Source organism: Mixophyes fleayi, chromosome 1, assembly GCF_038048845.1.
Source record: "Mixophyes fleayi isolate aMixFle1 chromosome 1, aMixFle1.hap1, whole genome shotgun sequence".
NCBI lineage: Eukaryota > Metazoa > Chordata > Amphibia > Anura > Limnodynastidae > Mixophyes > Mixophyes fleayi.
Window position 1 is genome coordinate 21,669,603 of NC_134402.1, and position 20,375 is coordinate 21,689,977.

The window sequence follows — 20,375 nt, forward strand, 5'->3', positions numbered from 1 at the left end:
CATTTCAAACTAGAGATGGGCGGGTCCGGTTCTCCGAGAACCGAACCCACCCGAACTTTGGGTATCCGAGTACCGAGCTGAGCAGCTCGGTACTCTCCCGCCAATTCCGAATCCAAATCGAGGCCGAACGTCATTGTGACGTCGTCGGATCTCGGGACTCGGTTCTCGCGATACTTCAACTTTATAAATACACGCCTCCACAGCAATCCATCGCCATTTGACAGAGGGAGAGAGCAGGGTGTAGTCATAGGCTAATTAGAGCAGGGACAGAGAAAGAATACAATATTGTTCTTGCAATTGCTCTAACCAAAATCGCTAGTGCAGAGAGGAGGATAGAGGTTTATTATTTTTTCTTCATATTTGGCACTCCCCAGCGCTTTTGGGTTGTCCCCCATAATTGTGCATTAATATTTCTGGCTGTCAAAAGTCATATCTGTCAGCAGTATCTACTCAATAAATGTTAGCACTCCTCAGTGTTTTTGGGGTGTCCTCTCTAATTGTGCATTAATATTTCTGGCTGTCAAAAGTCATATCTGTCAGCAGTATCTACTCAATAATTTTAAGCACTCCTCAGTGTTTTTGGGGTGTCCTCTCTAATTGTGCATTAATATTTCTGGCTGTCAAAAGTCATATCTGTCAGCAGTATCTACTCAATAAATGTTAGCACTCCTCAGTGTTTTTGGGGTGTCCTCTCTAATTGTGCATTAATATTTCTGGCTGTCAAAAGTCATATCTGTCAGCAGTATCTACTCAATAAATTTTAGCACTCCTCTGTGTTTTTGGGGTGTCCTCCCTAATTGTGCATTAATATTTCTGGCTGTCAAAAGTCATATCTGTCAGCAGTATCTACTCAATAAATGTTAGCACTCCTCAGTGTTTTTGGGGTGTCCTCTCTAATTGTGCATTAATATTTCTGGCTGTCAAAAGTCATATCTGTCAGCAGTATCTACTCAATAAATGTTAGCACTCCTCTGTGTTTTTGGGGTGTCCTCCCTAATTGTGCATTAATATTTCTGGCTGTCAAAAGTCATATCTGTCAGCAGTATCTACGCAATGGATTCAAAGCAGTCCACATATGATCTAAATGAGCAACCAGGTTCTGTCACCAGTCCTGATGTTAGTGTTCCCAGTACGTCATCTGGCCAAGGCGATGTCAAACAACAGAGTGTTTTCAAATTAGTGCAAAAAACAAAAACCAAAAAACAATTTACTGTATTGAAGCGAAAAAGAAGTGTAACTGAGCAAAAGTTAAGTGACGATAAAAAAAAAATTGCAAGCATGCCATTCTACACACGCAGTGGCAAAGAGAGAATGAGGCCTTCACCTTTGGCTATTAGTGGCAGATCCCAAAAAGTTACCCAGCCTACAATTGGTGCACAACTACTGTTACGCGTCAAAGCCGAGCTGCAAGATAACAGTGAGGCATTACAGGAGAATATTTGCTCTGATTCACAAATGACAACAATCCCTGTGGAGAGTCCATCCAACAGTGGGATGTCTAATCGTGAGCATTCTGCTGATGTGTGCCTTAATAGCCCGAGTGTAGCCGGTGATACAGAAATTGAGGATGCCACTTTGGAATTAGAAGAGGATGAGGGGGAGATTTGTGTAGGCGACGAGGGCGCTAATGATGATGTTGATGATTATGATGCAGACAGATACCAAATTGCCTTTCTCAATTTCTATTTATATTCTAGATTATATAACGGCTGAATAGTTTTCTATTTTACTCCTAGTGGAGAGAGGATCTGATGCAGACAGATACCAAACTGCCTTTGTCCATTTCAATTTATATTGTACAGTATATAACGGCTGAATTTGTTAGTATTTTATACAAGTGGAGGGGGGCCTAGAGAGGTGGAAACCAAACTGGCTTTCTCCATGTCAATTAATATTGTACAGTCTATAACGGCTGGATTTTTTGGTATTTTATACAAGTGGAGGGGGGCCTAGAGAGACAGAAACCAAACTGTCTTTCTCCATGTCAATTAATATTGTACAGTCTATAATGGCTGAATTTTTTAGTATTTTATACAAGTGGAGGGGGGCCTAGAGAGACAGAAACCAAACTGGCTTTCTCCATGTCAATTAATATTGTGCAGTCTATAATGGCTGAATTTTTTGGTATTTTATACAAGTGGAGGGGGGCCTTGAGAGACAGAAACCAAACTGGCTTTTTCCATTTCTTTACATATTTAACTATAAGTGTAGGGTGTAATATACATTCAAAGACGATGGCTGCATTGCCAATATGCATAGATGGAGAGGAAGACAATCTGTTTTGTGTGTAGAATAGGCCTACCAACGAAGAATTAAACTGTTTTTTTGGATGATTTATTACCTCAACAATTAGATTACTTGTCTCTAAAACAGTTGGAGCACTAAATTGGGTTAATTTAGGCCCAAAAACATGGATTTTCCAAAAAAATAGCAAAACAAAACCAAACAAAACCAAAACCAAAACCAAAACACGCAATGGCAGTTTTGCAAAACCAAAACCAAAACCAAAACACGACGTTAATCCAGATCCAAAACCGAATCCAAAACCAAAACACGGGGGTCAGTGACCATCTCTATTTCAAACTGACTTGATAAATGTCGGCTTAGTCGGCTAAAATTTTCTGCGCACAGATCTGTAAAAAAAACATGAAAGTTCATAAAAAAAAAGACTAAGGGCTAGATTTACTAAACTGCAGTTTTGAATAAGTGGAGGCATTGCCTCTAGCAACCAATCAGATCCTAGCTGTCATTTTGTAGAATGCACTAAATAAATGACAGCGAGAATCTGATTGGTTGCTATAGGCAACATCTCCAATTTTTCAAACCCGCACTTTTAGTAAATATACCCCTTAATGTCTAATTAACAATTGGGGTATATTAAATTATTTCATTTATTATTTGTGCGTGGCAGGTCTTAATAAAGTACCACATGAATAAAAATGTCACAATAAGAAGGATACAATAGATGCAAGTTAATAATACCATCTCCGTCACTAGTTGGGTCTTTCAGGAGGTTTGGGTTTCTCTGAGTTAAATATCAGTGAACGAGTTAGTTGTCCACGTACAGAGATGGAGAGGGCTCCCTGGGGCCCCCCGCGGTCTGCCCACCAGCCCTGGCTGCACATTCTGATCCCGCTTCAGGGATCAACAGGAAAGTTCAGTTGCCGGGCAACATGCTGGGGACATAGAAGCTCGTGGTTACTGTAGGGATCCTGAACATTCCATCTCTCACTTCAACTTAACCTAATTAAAGAATCGAAGGCGGTCAAAAGGTAATTAAACTCCTCGGGCTAGCAGCTCGGCTAGACAGGTGTTGCTGGCACCGTCCATGATATGTGAGAGAGTTTGTGGCAGCTCAGGGAAGCCAGCGCACATTCACTTCACTCCCAAATCAATCCCCGCTCCTTCCTACAGCGGGCTCCATCTCTAGCAGGTGCTCTCAGCCCTGTAAATGTGCAGCAAGACACTTAGCAAACTGTCCTTGCCTTATAATTGTGGGAGAGAGGGAAGCACTGACAGAAAGTGGCTCTAACAGAGATAGATGGTCGTGTCGAGGGGAGAAGCTGATCTCTTGGGTGTCTCCATAGCTGGACATTGCAAGGGAAAAAAATAAAAATATACAGCACTGATTATAATATATTAAAGCCTCCGTATTCCTCTACAGCGGTGTGAGACAACAAGTAGCTCTCCAACTGTAGTCGAACTACAAGTCCCAGCATGCTCTGCTATGTGGCTGAGAGAGTTGGTGTGATGTTTAAAGCATCACAACAACAGCTGGAAAGGATGTTTCAAAGAATAAAGTGATGCTATTATATGTAGTGACTCCTATCAATAATATCTGTATAATTGGTGAGTTCTAATGTGCTAGGTAACCTTGTCAATTATTTGCAGATAATTGGATTTCCGGGACCGGTGTAAAAACACTCGACCTACATCTGTGCCATGAGATCAGTGTTGGCTAACCTGTGACACTCCAGGTGTTTGTGAAACTACAAGTCCCAGCATTCCCTTCCAGCAATAAGCTGCTATATATTGGCAAAGCATGCTGGGACTTGTAGTTTCACAAACACCTGAAGTGTCACAGGTTAGCCAACACTGTTTTAGATGGTTAGTGAACTCCTCAGTGACCTCAAGTTAAATTATAATTAACAGCAGCGGACACATTACCCTGAATATATTGGAAACTGCCAATGAACACGTACTGAGCAGAGAGGATGCTGGGACTTGTAGTTCAACTCCAGTTAGAGATTCATAAGCTATCAAAGTACTCTTATTAATCATATGCAATAAACTGATAAGTAACAAGTTATATAAAAAAAAGACAAATGTGCAGTAGCCCATAGCAACCAATCGCCAATCAGCTTTGACCCGTCTGATGCAAGCTACACAATGAAAGCAAACATCTGATTGGTTGCCGTGGGTTATTTAAAATGACTACATGTCTGGGGTAACGTTAGTGATTTGGGTGTTCCTCATGCCCTGACCCGATAACAGTAATATAATAAAATAATAATATGTATTTCAATAAGAGATGCTCACTGACCTCCGTGTTTTGGTTTTGGATCTGGATTACCGTCGTGTTTTGGTTTTGGTTTTGGTTTTGCCAAACCGCCATTGCGTGTTTTGGTTTTGGTCTTGGTTTTGTTTGGTTTTGTTTTGCAATTTTGTTTAAAAATCAATGGTTTTGGGCATAAAATAACCTAATTTAGTGCTCCACCTGTTTCTTGGATAAGTAAGGTAATTCTAAAGCTAATAAATTAGGAAGAAAACAGTTTAATCCCTGGTGGGCCGTCCTTAATTCTGCACACAAACCTGATTGTCTTCCTCTCCATCTTAGCCTATTGGCAATGCAGCCATCGTCTTTGGGTGTATATTACACCCTACACTTATAGTTAAATATATAAAGAAATGGACAAAGGCAGTTTGGTTTCTGTCTGCATCAGCCCCCCCACCCCCCCCCCCCCATTCACTTGTAGTACAATAGAAAAGAAGCAGCCTGCAAAAACTGAACAATAGAAAAAATTAATTGACCAAGGTAGTTTGGTGGCTGTCTAGGACCCCCCCCCCCGACCTCTACTTATAGTTGAATAGAAAAAAAGCAGCCTGCATAGACTGTAGAATTAGAATATAAAAATAAATGGACAAAGGCAGTTTGGTATCTGTCTGCATCATAATCATCAACATCATCATTAGCGCCCTTGGCAGCCAGGGCACTCTAGCACGTGGAGAACCACAAGTGCCAACATGCCCTGACACACATGGCTGGCTGAGACCTGTAGTTCCACAAAACAAAATGTTTACAAAACCACAACACCCTCATTAAAACCACATACTTTTATTAAAAATAAGAAAACCCCAATATAGTTACCAATCAGAATTCTTCTTCTTTCGTCAGCAGCTTTTAATCCAAAACTGCTTGTAAACCATGTCCCAATTTGAAATTCCAATAGTCAATTCTTGAAATTTCCAAAATAAATTTGTAATTCCAAATGTCCCAGCTTGTAAATATCTTCTGTTCTTCTTGGCCAGAAGGGCCCCCTTGTTGCTTGCAGTCTTCTGTTCTTCAGGCAACAAGGGCCCCCATATTTGTAATCCAAATCCGGAACATGCTTGAAAAAAACCCAGTTTATAGGGAACGCAAAGTCGGACATGGCGATTTTGACAGAAACACATCTCTGGCGATTTTACATCAAATCTCACTTTAATACATCTGCGAAGTGAAACACCCGCGAGAAAATCGCTGGATTTTCAAAATCGGAGCTTGATACATCTACCCCTAGGACCTTTCTCTGCGGACTGAAAAACATGCACCGGGGCCTGGCACGGCCGCTTTAAATCCGGAAATGTCAGTATCGCCATTTTAATTGATGTAATTTGCAAGTGCTGGGATATAGCAGCCTTGTCGGGGGAATGTTGTGTGTGGTTTTTTTACAGTAAGTCTACATTTTCTGCCTAACTGGATTATTCTAATCGTCCTTCTTTTGTTGCGATCGCCATTGTCGCATTTATGGCAATCGGCACACTGCGCTCATTATGCGTCACTTGATGAATCATGCCTTGAATATATCTTTTATTATAACTCAGACTCACGCTGCTAACAGTGAAGTGATGACGTGAAGGTTAGCCAATTACACCAATATAATCCCACCTTATCGTGTTGTAGGCGCAGTAGAAATGTCATAGTGGAATATCCACAGCCTATGAGTTGCTGACAGCACGTTGATATATTGTGAGAGACGATGGGATGGAGCAGCGTCGGGGCATTCCCGTCATGTACCATGTTACTGATACATACGGCTAAGGAACTCTAGTCAAATAAATACGATGAAAAAAGGAAATTGACAGACGCAAGTGGACGATGCCTTGAACATGGAAAATGTACGCGAGTCAGGAGCAAAAGTGACAGCATGGAAAATTGGACAGGCTTAAAAAATATATTTTCAAAATTGCCAATAAACTCAGCCTCATGTTATATCCACTGGTCAGAACGAGAGCACGAGATCTTTCGCTGTCATGTTCTCTTCTATTAAGCCTGTAATACTGAGGATATTCTAGTGAGCTGTTGGGCTACCTCTGGCTCGTCAGTTGCTGTAGAACTACAAGTCCTAGAATGCCCTGTCAGCCTAGAAGATACTCTGTCCAGCACGTTTTCAGCTTTCAATAACGTGCATCCTTTTAATTTCCTATCTATCAATTTCTTTCTACTGAATAATTATTGTGTTAATATTTATAACACAAAAGAAAATCGTGCACTGATACGTCCCTGTTCGAACCATTCCCATCAGCGTCCCAAACTCTTCCAATGTCTATTAGTATTAAAAAAAGGAATGTATTTTATGAGTAGTTAATATTATATTTGTTGTTATACTGGCAGGCAGGAAAGCCAAACACAGAACTCTAGTTGAACCGTACCTGCCAACAGTCCTGATAATCATGACACAGTCACTTTTTTTTGGCACATTAAATGGGACATTCAAACCTGGAAGTGGGCATGGCCTTGTCTGAAATGGGCATAGTTTGAGAACACCAGTATGTGATTTATGTACATTCATCATGGTATAACTTGTGCCAATTTTGTCTTTTAATTGGAAATGTTGGAAATCCCCCCCACGCACATCACCGCACTGCTCAATTGCCCTGATCACCATACCACACTATACCATTCTGTATTAATATATGTATTCTAGTGGAAGAACAGAGACAGATAAATTGTGAGAAATTGGTGGATGTAGGGACAGTCTGCTCCTCTAGGCCAAGGCCTGAGCTTAGGAAAACTTACAAAAGCAGTTGTGGTTAGTTGATGTGGAGTTTGTATGTTCTCCCCGTGTTTGCGTGGGTTTCCTCTGGGTGCTCCGGTTTCCTCCCACACTTCAAAAACATACTGGTAGGTTAATTATCTGCTATTAAATTGCCCTTAGTCTGTGTGTGTGTGTGTGTGTGTGTGTTTGTATGTTAGGGGATTTAGATTGTAAGCTCCAATGGAGCAGGGACTGATGTGAATGCGTTCTCTGTAGAGCGCTGCGTAATTAGTGGCACTATATAAATAGATAGATGATGATGATACAATGAGCAGCCTGAAAATCCCAAAACCCCTTTTTTTCTATTGTGGACGCTGCACTAGATTTCATGGCAAGTCCATAACTCTCATCATTCAGGTGGTATGGACTAAAATAACACCCCCCTCCCTTATAGATTAAGTCCACACTCTGGTCTGTCCCGTCTTTGGTGTGACCATGCCACCCATATGTGTTAGCCACGCCCCTCTTGGAATCCAGAAATTGTACAGATCCTATGGGCAGGGATACATCCCGTGAGTTGAGTTCCAAATCACTGATTCAGAACCCTGCAGTAAATAGTAAATATTTAAGTTCCATAAATATAGTTTTCATTTTGTTGCAGTGAATATCGAAGCTTATTTCTAAACGCCTGCTAGAAATTTCCTCCTGTGCGATGCGGTAGTATCTTTACATCTCACATATTGCTGCCGTTAGAAGTTACCAAACTTCACGTTTTTCCCTTCTGTGATTTGTGCTGTGAGGAAGCAGTTTCCAGTCCTATGTCGGCACCTGGACGCTGGGAGAGGCGAGGGCCGTGGGAATCTCCGCTTGTCAACTGTAGACTTTTGATCCTGTGACAGTGATATCTGCCGTTCCCCTGGTAGATGGGTTCTGGTTTGTTTGTGTTCTTTATGCCGCTCTTAATAATGCCAGGAAATTTAGGTTGAGATAATTATAGAACATCTGCCCAAGTTGCATAGTGCCCTCGGTCCTGCTGTCATTAGCATAACAATAGCATCCATTGGCATCGTGGATTGTAAACCACATTTCTCTTTACACAATTTATAGGATTATTAAACACTGTAAACTAATCCAGGTTCGCACAAATATTAGAAAATATGACTTTAGTCCCACAAAACAAAGCAAAGAACAGACGGAGCATGTTTTATTTAGACGGACAGTGTAAGTGAGAGCAAGCCACATGGGGCATCAATGCGCTGTTCACATATAAACCCGCCCTTAACTCTACCTACTGCATACTTGCCAACTCTCCCGGAATGTCTGGGAGACTCCCGAAATTCGGGTCGGTCTCACAAACTCCCGGGAGAGCTGGCAAATCTCCCCCAACCCGCTCCTGCCACCACTAAATGACGCGATTAGCGGCGAATCGTGTCATTTCGGCCCGCCCCGTGACAAAGCGGCATTTCCATCGCGGGGGCGGGTGGGGGGGGTGGGTAGCCAAAATGACGCGTTTGCCCGCATCCCACCCCCTCCGCCCTCCAGTCACGCCCTTCTCCCGGAAATAACTTCGGGAAAGTAGGTAAGTATGACCTACCGCTCATGCCGACCATTGAATTACAATGGAGGTGGCAGGATTATTATGTCAAAACACAATGTACTCGGTCTGTATTATATAACTCAGTTTTACTATACACAGCTACCGTACAACCATCATACAATACTAGCACACATAGAGCACAGCATATTATACACAGCTACTGTACAGACACCATAAAGTACTAAAGCATGTGACAATGGTTGCCAATAATGTTGCTGTTGTGACACACTATGCACTACAGATACCACACAATTATTTTTTTTATAACACACCAATGCCCTGTCACATGTTCTATAATGTGAACATTCCGATTATCTGATTGACTGCAGTACACTCTACCCCTGACCCCCGTCCACTTTACTGCAGGATAAATAGGTGTTTGGATTCTGGTCGGACGCACCATAATAGTAATTAAAGAAGCGATTTATCATTATCCCTGTGTAACTCGAGGTGGCTGATTATTTATTGCGACTTATTGCAGGGAAAAAAATATTCCCTTATTGTAACAATGTGTAAAAATCTTATCGCCCCACAAGACTGGACCGGAGCAGTGAGAGCCATCTTACCAGGTCGCCGTCCCAGTCTCTGCCCAAATGGGCATACTGGGGCCGGCTAGCCAGGTCGTGCATGTGCGTTGAAACCGAAAGCATTGATTTGGGATTTCTCTTCCACTTGAAAAATTCAACAACCTTACAAATTAAAGGTTTTGTCTTAATAGAAAACATTAATGATTTTCATCCGTTATCGCTATCCTGAGATGGCAATAACAGAAGAGATTTTGCAGCTGTACAAGTACCGCAGCATTGGCAGTGGAAGCCATTGCCGGCGAAAGATGGTGAATTTATGTCCGATGTGGCTATTCGCCAACATTAGCGGTGTTAGGGTAGTCGACAACCCTTTGTTTTAGAACTCCCATTTTCGACGACAATAGGGCTTTTTGCCGTTTGATAAGTTGATCCATAAATAACTTAGAATACATACAAGTATGTGTATTAAGACATTAACAAGCACAAAGAAGTGAAGGGATTAGCCGTCGGTTGGCGTCCTACACACATATTATATGTCAGACAGGAACACTAGCGCTGGTTGCGTAGGCTGCGAATTCTCTATATATCTAATTTCCTGTTTCTTACAAATCCTGTTTTGTCATTGCATTATTTCCTTCCCTTGTCTTGAACGCACACTCACAATTTCTTTGATAATACGTTATTAATAATAACTCTAAGGAGATTGGATATTTTTTTGTAATTGAGCTAACATGCTGTCACGTAGATTAAAAACAATATATGGAATAAGCAAAATAAGTAGAGAACATATAGAAAGGTTGAATGACTAATGGCCGCACGACAGAGCCATTGTCTGAGATTTGCGTCAGGATAAGTGTTTATAGATCATCTTTTCTTTTTTCTTTTTTTTTGAACAAGAGACGATAGTGCACAAAATGGCCCTTACTGGTTTTCATGTTGTTAAATACACTTCTATCACTTTACACTTCTATTACTTGTGTTAGTAAATGGAAAGCAGTTTTCAAACTTCCCTTTGAAGGATTTTGCTATTACAAATACATAAGATGAAAGGTTCGGACTTACATTACCTATGTCAGCCGGGTCAATCTCGCAACTTTCATCTTTTAAGCAGATATTTGGGACCTGAAATCATTATATTTGAAGGCTGCTTCAAAATTTTGCTGCCAGAATTTGTAACCACTTCATTGCTCATAAATCTTTGTATATATACAACATTTCTGGTGAAAATAAAAAGGTGATTGGGGCAAACTTGCAACAGAAAGGAAAACAAATAGTTCCCATAGCAACAGGTACAAAGCGATGATCTGATTGTTTGCTGTGGTTTACAAGTCATGTATTGTTATCGATGGTATAAGCATTTATTTTTGTAGTGTCGGCACTTTACAATTAGGAACAAACACTGTAATAAAACAAGATGGAGTTATCAAATAACAGATAAAGTGATAAGAAGGTTCTGCTCCTAATCTAACAACGAACTTGCCAACTCTCCCAGGAGGTCCGGGAGAATCCCAAATTCCGGGTAGGTTTCCCGGACTCCCGAATGAGTAGGGAAACCTTCCGCATCTAGTGCCGCAATGACACGATTCTTAGGAAATCACATCATTTTGGCCCCGCCCTGCTGTAAAATGACTCGTTTATGGTATTACATCACGGTGGGGGGTGTGGGGTACTCACGAAAGGGCACCAGAAAAATTTGGCAAGTATAGCTAACAATGTATAGGGAAATAAAAGTTTGATGAGGGGCAACAGATTGCATATTGGATGCATACCTGCCTAGTTTTTGGACCAGTAGGGAGGTCCAACAGGTACGTGCAGGGGGAGAGTGATTTTTCACATCAAGGACTACACTCTGCCTACTTCACAGGAAAGATATGTGACATATCTGGGAGAGTAGGGAGTGTTGCAATGGGAAAAAATGATCCAGTTACACATTAGTGCTTGTTGGGGGTTAGAGGGTGGCTGGACAGCACGGCTCCTCAGTGGTTAGCACTTCTGCCTCACAGCACTGGGGTCATGAGTTCGATTCCCAACCATGGCCTTATCTGTGTGGAGTTTGTATGTTCTCCCTGTGTTTGCGCGGGTTTCCTCCGTGTGCTCTGGTTTTCTCCCACACTCCAAAAACACACTGATAGGTTAATTGGCTGCTATTAAATTGCCCTTAGTCTCTCTTGGTCTCTGTGTGTGTATGTGTTAGGGTATTTAGATTGTAAGCCCCATTGGGGTAGGGACTGATATGAAAGAGTTCTTTGTACAGCACTGCAGAATTAGTTGCACTATATAAATAAATTGATGATGATGATGATGATGATGATGAATAATTGTAAGTTTGAGTGGACTGTGAAGAGGTTTGGTAATTCGGGAGAACAGCCTAGGGAGGTCAAAATGATGGTTTGGGAATTTGAGAAGTTTGCCTGAAGAAGTGAGTTTTCAGGGTACTATTAAAATTTTGGAAAGTAGGGGAAAATGTCCTGTTGTCTGAGGAAGGGAATTCCATAGGGAGCCTCCAAAATATAGTCCTGTAATTGGGAATGAGAGCAGGTAATGAATGTGGATGAGAGGCATAGATTTTAGGCAGGGTGGAGGGGCGGAGCAGGTAGACCTTTCGAAACAAGATGATAAGTTAATTAAACTTTATGCAGTGTCTTGTGTGAGATAGGTGAATATTCTGTAAATGTGTCTTAGATGTTTTTAACAAGATTTGGATACAGCTTGGATTTAGTGAACAAAGGATAGTTCTGAGTCAAGGATGACTGCTGGAAAGGTTGGGTTTATTGTCGTTTTGTCAACAGAAATAGAGATGACAGGTAGGTAACTTCTGTCGACTGGTGGGGAGATTAATAGCTCAGTTTGTAAAAGATTTAGTCATACAAATAAAAGCTCACGTTTAAAATATAAATGCAGACTTGGTGAATGAATCCAAAGGCACGTGCTTGAAATATTACTTACTCAAACGATATAAATAATGAGCGGCTACCCAACGAAACTGCAAGCTGTAGGGCTTTTGGTAATTGCAGTAGAAGCTAAAAATATCTTTCCCCAAATGGAAAGAAGATGGAGAACAACCTCAGACTACTCTGGCCGTGTGCCACAAAGCCATCTCCGCACTTATATCTGTCTGAGTCTTCCAAGTCACGGAAGAAGCTTCTAAAGAGGGGAATGTGCTTTATCCATGAATATCTCTATGTATATCACATAGCTGGCAACATTCTAAAGTAATTACCTGGGACTATTAGCTGCTAAGCCAGTGCCTCTAAGCAGGTCCCGTACAATACAGTCTCCGTGTACACAGAAGTACAACAATCCTCAGTATTTCATGTTTCGTTTTGGTTATAACATACTTATTATTATTTCTTAAATATGCCTCTTCAGTACATATCAAGTTATAAAGGCCAGAAGATAAGAATAGATTTTCAACTAAGAGACAGAAAAGGAGAATATGGGGTAAATGTACCCAACCTTCTAAAAAGATAAAGTGGAGATGTTGCCCATAGCAACCAATCAGACTCTAGCTATCATTTATCTAGTACATTCTAGAACATGATAGCTAGAATCTGATTGGATTTTTGTGGGGTATATTTAATAAACTGCGTGTTTGAAAAAGTGGAGATGTTACCTATAGCAACCAATCAGATTCTAGCTGTCATTTTGTAGAATGTACCAAATTAAGTATAGCTAGAATCTAGAATGTTGGGAACAATGATATTTTTTTGAATAATGAATGCAGAAATAAGTGTATAATCCATGTATGTGGGACAATGGTGTAATTGGTATCATGAGGTGTGTGTGACTGAAGTAAAATATATAGTATTTTTATTGCATGAAGCAATAACAATTGTAAGATCTGATTTATTAAAATATAATTCATTATGTCCTCATAATAATAATAATAATAATAATAATATATATATAGCAGATATTTGGGTCAATGACTGATTTACTGACGTGCACCTTTTACAGGATTTGTATGTACCTGTCGCTGATGTTCATCAGCTCTTGTTGGATTGTCAGCAGCTAAAACTAACACTGCTATTTACTTCTTTCAGTCTGGAAAGAAAGAAAAAGGTGACCCATTAAACATTGCCATCGACAGGATGACCAAGAAGACACGAGACTTGCGGAGACAGGTAGGGTCACAATGTTGTGGTATTTGCCACATTCAGTTGATGATTCTGTCTATATTGTTATAAAATATATGTTTAAGGACACTTCTCTAGGCACCCACACACCCACACCCACACACGCACACACCCACTCACCTACACCCACACCCACACCCGCACACGCACACACCCACACACGCACACACCCACACATGCACACACCCATACACCCACACACGCACTCACCTACACACGCACACACCCATACACCCACACACGCACACACCCACACACGCACATACCCCCACATGCACACACACACACACCCATACACCCACACACACGCACTCACACACCCACAGACGCCATTTTGCAACCTGAAGAAATGTATCATTGTCACATTGGTTCCGCCCACAAAATGTCTGACTCCACTGTGTGTATTGCAACATTTATTTTCTTTAATTCATGAAAAACAAATGATGTAGGGACCATTGCCACCACCTGTAAAGCAATTCAGTAATCTAAAAACACATGCATAACAATTACATTAAAATACATAAAAAATTACAGTCTTTCTTCCAATGTCCCTCCATATAGATCTTTTTTATAGCTTTTTAGTGTTGTCTTGTATATATTGAAACCTCTGATGAATAGCATCCAAAATATGCCCTGATACACTATAAGGCTGTAAAAGAAAATGTGTCTAAGGAATAGATTTACTAAGGATTCTAATAAGGCAAAGTGGAGATTTTGCCCATAGCAACCAATCAGATCATAGCTATCATTTATCTAGTACATTCTAGAGTATGATAGCTAGAGTCTGATTGGTTGCCACGGGCAAGATGTTCACTTTAGCTTTTTAGAGGTTTGGTAAATCTACCCCTAAATGTCTGCACATTTCTTTTCAACTCTTTGAACATTTTTTAGGCTCTTAAAAACGTCTTCTCCTTTGGACAGAACTTAAGGATCCTGTTATCAAACAGGAACTCTGAGAGTAAAACATTCTTGTAACATGCTGTACAATGGTCTATCCTCGCTTACCACCTCCCGGGCATTCCACCATCAGTTCAGAGCTTTATAAATAAGCCCATAAATGACATCTGTGTCTGTTTGTTTCCTCTTCAGAAAGTGAATGGAGTATATGATATATGTGGGGGTGGGCTCGGAGAATCACATCATTGGCCCTGCCCCCTAAACGGTCAACACCCTTTTGACCTATAACAAAAGGGGGTCCGTGAGGTTGCTCCGCTCTCCCTGGAAATTCGGGAGTCTCCCGGACATTTCCAGAGAGTAGGCAACTATGATATATGGTTTAATGTAGTCCTTCTTTAACCCTGCTATGCAATCTAAGCCTATCAGAAGTCTGGGACCATATCAAGCCACAAAGTCATGCATAAAGGTCATGTGACCTCTAACAGGCATAATTTGTTACAGCATTATGCTACCCCATCATGGATTATCCAAAGTTGTTATCCCAGACAGAGCGCTAAATCCAACTGTTCAAAAAGCAGAACTTCATCCAATGCGATGAATGAACCTGCCGGGACGCCTAAATGACATCACTTTCAAGGGCGACAGTAGTTTTTCTGGTGTTAAAGGGGATAATGGCAGGAGGTGCCTCCTGTACACTGTCTTTTAGTAACGCTTCTACATTGTACAGGTGGTGCTTCCTGCCATTACCCCTTTAACACCAGAAATACTACTGTCGCCCTTGAAAGTGATGTCATTGAGGTGTCCCGGGGTGTTCATTCGTCACATTCGATAAAGTTCTGCTTTTTGAACAGTCGGATTCAGCGCTCTGATGGGGATAACAACTTTGGATAATCCATGTCGGGGTAAGTGTTGTGGGGTTTGTGGCAGTCACTGAAATGATTACCACCGGCGTTGCTCACCCCAACGTGACATACGCCCGTTTTGCCTGACCGTGCCAACTTCTCATGCTCGCGCTGCCACTTTGCATGCGTTGTCCTGATTACCAAACTGAATAAGTATGCATATGTTATTTACAGTATCTTATATATACATTAGCATTTCTGTATTACAGTTTATGTGTACACTTATGGCATATAGATGTGGAGTACACAGCAAGTGAAAGAGTTTTAACCTCAAAGGACATGTACCGTTATCAGAGGCATACGTCATTTTATATATCCGTTTTTAAGGCATATTTTTTTACTATTTACCATATTATTCAAATGACCGACAAAAGAGCAATTGAGAGAGCCCTTAGCATGGGGCATCTCCCTGCGGCTACCAGCCATGTGTAAAGAATCTCTGTCTGCTGTTTACATTAGGCCAATAAAAGACGCCACATACTGCAAAGACTTCAGCAATTTTCATAAGACTGAAAGTCACATTAACTAACACTGGAGTCATTCTGCTGGCTGATAAATTTTATTTTACAGCAGAACTGAAATCAGGCAGTAATGCTTATTTTTATTTTTATTTTTTAAACTTTTATATTTTGTGTATCTTTTTTTTATTTTTTTTGTTGCGTCTGATAAAATGAATTTCTGCTAAATGTTTATCAGGATGACTTTGGATTTTATTGTACACTTAAGTGCTTCAGTGGAAATGGAGAGTGCTATAATACAGATGATTTACTCTCCCAAGTCTGCAATAATTTCCTCACCGCCTAATTATCAGCCCCAGTTTAATTTACTTTACACATAATGTTTGCTGATGCACATATGGCACTGGTATCTCAGCACATTCTGCACAGAGCAGGTAGTTTGTATCAGACAGGGAGTTTACTCTTGACCAAGGGACACTGGACCTGAACCAGTCATGTTGTGATGCAGGGAGGGGGGGGGAGCATTTAATATTTTTGCATGCAGGGGATATACCGGCTGCTCTTGCTTGTATCCAGGGCCGGATTAACCATAGGGCTAACTGGGCTACAGGGGGCCCTTGAAAGTGCTCAGCAGCAGTATTGATCGGTCGGGGCGCCCCCTGGCGCGATCAGTGCTGCTGAGCACTTTCACTGCGGTCCTTCTCCGGTGCGCTGTAGTCTCCTTACTGAGGAGATCTCGTGAGTCTCACTCTCACTAGATCTCCTCAGTAAAAAGCGTACAGCGCGCCGGAGAAGGAGGTAAGTGCTGGGGGGGCGCGGGCAGCTCGGATCACGGGGGGGGGGGCCCTCACGGGGGAATGGAGGCCCCCTTAGCCCAGGGGCCTCCATTCCCTTAATCCGGCCCTGCTTGTATCACACAAATACTGGACAGCTTTATTTTATACACTACAATTTAGACTTGAGCTTGGACACGCCCCTCCCAACTCTATATCTATCCATACATTATAAATTTGCCTCCTCCCCCTGCAGTACATCATGGTTTTGCTAAGAGGCATATTTGCTTCTTCTTTTTCTTTGCACCTAACACTAAATAAGACCCACTGTAAATAGGATGATCCCACTTTTACTTTAGCAATGATGGCTAGACCGCCGTTGCATTTTTCATTGAAATTGTTTGGATAGATATTAATAGAATCTTTTTTTTGTTACATAACTGAATCCAGTTTCTGACAGTTTCGGGGTACAACTGTTTGCTGTCCCGTTGGCTGATATAGGGCACTGGCCGCAGCTAAATTATTTCTATACCTAATATTAGCGATAGGCCCACACAGACACAAAAATATGATTAAATAGTCATACGTGGGCAGCATGGTGGCTAAGTGGTTAGCACTTCTGCCTCACAGCGCTGCGGTCATGAGTTCGATTCCCGACCATGGCCTTATCTGTGTGGAGTTTGTATGTTCTCCCTGTGTTTGCGTGGGTTTCCTCCGGGTGCTCCGGTTTCCTCCCACACTCCAAAAACATACTAGTAGGTTAATTGGCTGCTACCAAATTGACCCTAGTCTCTCTCTCTATGTCTGTCTCGGTCTGTGTGTGTATGTTAGGGAATTTAGACTGTAAGCTCCAATGTGGCAGGGACTGATGTGAATGAGTTCTCTGTACAGCGCTGCGGAATTAGTGGCGCTATATAAATAAATGGTGATGATGATGATGATGATACATAGAGATAGCCCCTATTTTCCATCTAAAGAGAGACAATGTACCTATGATGTGGCCGGAACTTGGTTGGGCCACTGGCTGCTATATTGGTGCCGGTGGTATAGTCACGGATGTGAGGGAGGGTTTGGCAATGCCAGTGCTTCGTTCTTCCGAGACCCCACACACTCCGTGGGACCCCTGTTTCATCTGCCCGAGTCTGCCGCTCTCAGAAAAGGCTGTTGCTTTGCTCAGCAGGTTACAGCTGCATTGCCCGGACCCTAACCAAAATTCGCTGTGGGGCCCAGAGTTCTGCCAATGGCACAAAGAGTTGTGATTTTCATTAACTTCTTTCGATATGTCGATGGCGCTCAGCTGTTAGGAGGCCCAGATTTTTGGATGGCATCATAGACCTAGAGTAGGGTGCCAGCACCGCCAGCACCGCTAGAATGCTTTAGAGAGAAATAACTTAATCCTAATCCTGCCAAAATGCAAATAGCTGTTCTGGCGGTGTTATATATTGGGCGCATGATAAGCAGCAAATACCTACACAAAGACAACCCCAGCAGTCATAGGAATGCAGGTACCAACACATCAGAGGAGAGCTAGTGACTATGGAGGTGTAGAATCTAAATCAGATTGTTCACCTGTAAGTGTCAGTTTATCAGTTATGAGCTCATCAGCTGGAGAGAATTAAATACACTGCATGGTTTGCGTGTACAATTAGCTCTGCTTTATTATTTACAAGTCCATATCTATATAGCAAAAATCACGTATTACAGAAAAATATTCCCCAAAACTTTTAACCACTCATGCTCCCTTTACACAGATGTTGCTACATTCTCTCATTTTCACACAGGAATACTCCCCAGGGGGAGTTGGTTTATCTCCTGTTCTACAATATTCAAGGTCATGAGCACAGTCTCCTGCAAACAATGAATAACTCCTACAAACTAGCTGTATCTAATCTGTCTTTAAGGTACAAGAGAACAAAATGGCTATAAGGCAACAAGATGGCGTCAGCTTAGCTAAATCACATTTCTCAGAGGCATGTTAAATATTTGGCTTAAGTTTCTGATGGATTAGCACAAGCTGTTACCTCCTTGCAATTCTTACTCAACAAAACCCCAAACAGAATAGATATGGAAATCTAATACCAAGGAAGCTTTTGAGACTCTCAAAGAACCCATAACCAGGTAAACTAGAATAACATTTAGGGGTATATTTACTAAACTGCGGGTTTGAAAAAGTGGAGATGTTGCCTATAACAACCAATCAGATTCTAGTTGTCATTTTGTAGAATGTACTAAATAGTTAACACTTGAAAACTGCAATACATCACAAATAAGACCCATGCGCACCCCTCTACCTGCTGTAAATAGCTTTGTCTGCATTTACAGTATGATGCTGCCACTGGTTGACCAGTTATATGGGAAGATGAATCAAATACACAGACCACTCTGTGTAATTTGCCAAATGTTTTTTTTCAATGATCAGCCCCCTTCCCACACCCTTCCTTCTCGCACCTCCATATATGTTATGGTATCTAAGGTACCTATCACTAAAATTACAGAGCAAATTGTATTTACAGTACTGCACATTAATCTATTTTGGACCTATATTTTCAAAGCTTTTCTGGGATGTGAGGATACACAATACAGTATTCTAGACATTTTAGGACATATATACGGTATCTTTCGTGTATTAGATGTGACCGTTTGAAAAGGATTGTTGAACATATTCCATTTTCTTCGTGAAAAATGACGGTATTTCTTTAAAAAAACCATAATGTTGGAGTGGAAAATGTGACCAATTTATTTGATGGCTAGCTCTTCCTGAAAATGATTCAGTAATGTATTTGCGCCAGGACCAAAAAAATGTTCTGCACAGTGTGATATTAATTTTTCTGTGACTTCAGAGGCTATAGAACATATTCCAAGGCCTGACACAGCTGAACTCTCCAATCTCTTCACTATTGGTTAAAAAAAAACGAAGAAAATGGTGAAAGTAAATCAAATAATTCAATGGAATCTTATCCTCATTTTCGGCTGGTTAACTTTGTATCTGTATGTTATCCCGTCCTCCACAATGTTATCTAGCATCTCACACAGCCTTAATATCCTGAGAGACTCTTTGTCAGGCTCTTAAAACTCAGGATATTTCTGCTGCGGTGCACGCTGGGAAAATGACAGCAAGAATACAAGTTGATGGACGGAAAGAAAAGGTCTTTGTAAAATAGCTAAATATTAATGTCCCTGTTTGTAAACTGTTAATCAATGTAATACTGTTTAGTCATTTCAGCTATTGGCTTTCTGCGATTGACGTTGAAGTTGTTTACATTGCTGTGTAGGTGACGCAGGTGCTCTGTGCACCAACGATTCTCAGACCTAGGAATTTGGGACTTAAATTGTCCAAGTACCGGCACAAGTCAGGCAGTGTAAGTGGTTGTCTCCTGACACTTCCTGCTGGGGTTGATCCATTCGTACATATGGATTGCAAAACACTGTATGTATATACATACCTCCAAGCATTTAGAATCACAAAATCGGGCCAAAACAAGCCCCACCTCTTTCTGACCAAGCTCCACCCACACATATTTGCGCATACAAATGCTTTTGGTTAAGCCCCACCCCTTCTCAGCCTGTGAAGCGGGATGTCCCACCAAAATCGGGACAGTTGTGAGTCATAATATAATATATATAATGAGGGCATGGCCACATCTTCCGAATGCTAGGCTGCCCCTCTAGGTATGGGGGCTGGCAAATTTTAGCCTGTGGGGTCAGACTCAATTTAGCAGCCTATTAGGAAAATTTTAAATTAAAATAAATGTAGGTGGCCCAGTGACCCAACACAAAGTAGTCCACTATGAGATCAGCCCAGCCAGCCCATGTTCTTACCCCACTCCCCTCTTTTCCTCCAATTACT

The 20,375-nt window shown here is 41.4% G+C and overlaps 1 protein-coding gene across 6 annotated transcripts in view; it reads left to right on the forward strand.

Moving 5' to 3' along the window:
- Positions 1 to 20,375, forward strand: part of CTNNA2 (catenin alpha 2) — a 1,470,003-nt gene that overhangs the window by 1,060,897 nt on the left and 388,731 nt on the right. For 5 of the 6 annotated variants that reach the window (XM_075191920.1, XM_075191984.1, XM_075192198.1 and 2 more), the window contains one exon: positions 13,406 to 13,486. In XM_075191920.1, the coding sequence (XP_075048021.1) occupies positions 13,406 to 13,486 (81 nt within the window). Of the gene's footprint in view, positions 1 to 3,253; positions 3,273 to 13,405; positions 13,487 to 20,375 lie in introns of those variants that run through there. The other variant, XM_075192282.1, reaches the window with a different exon arrangement.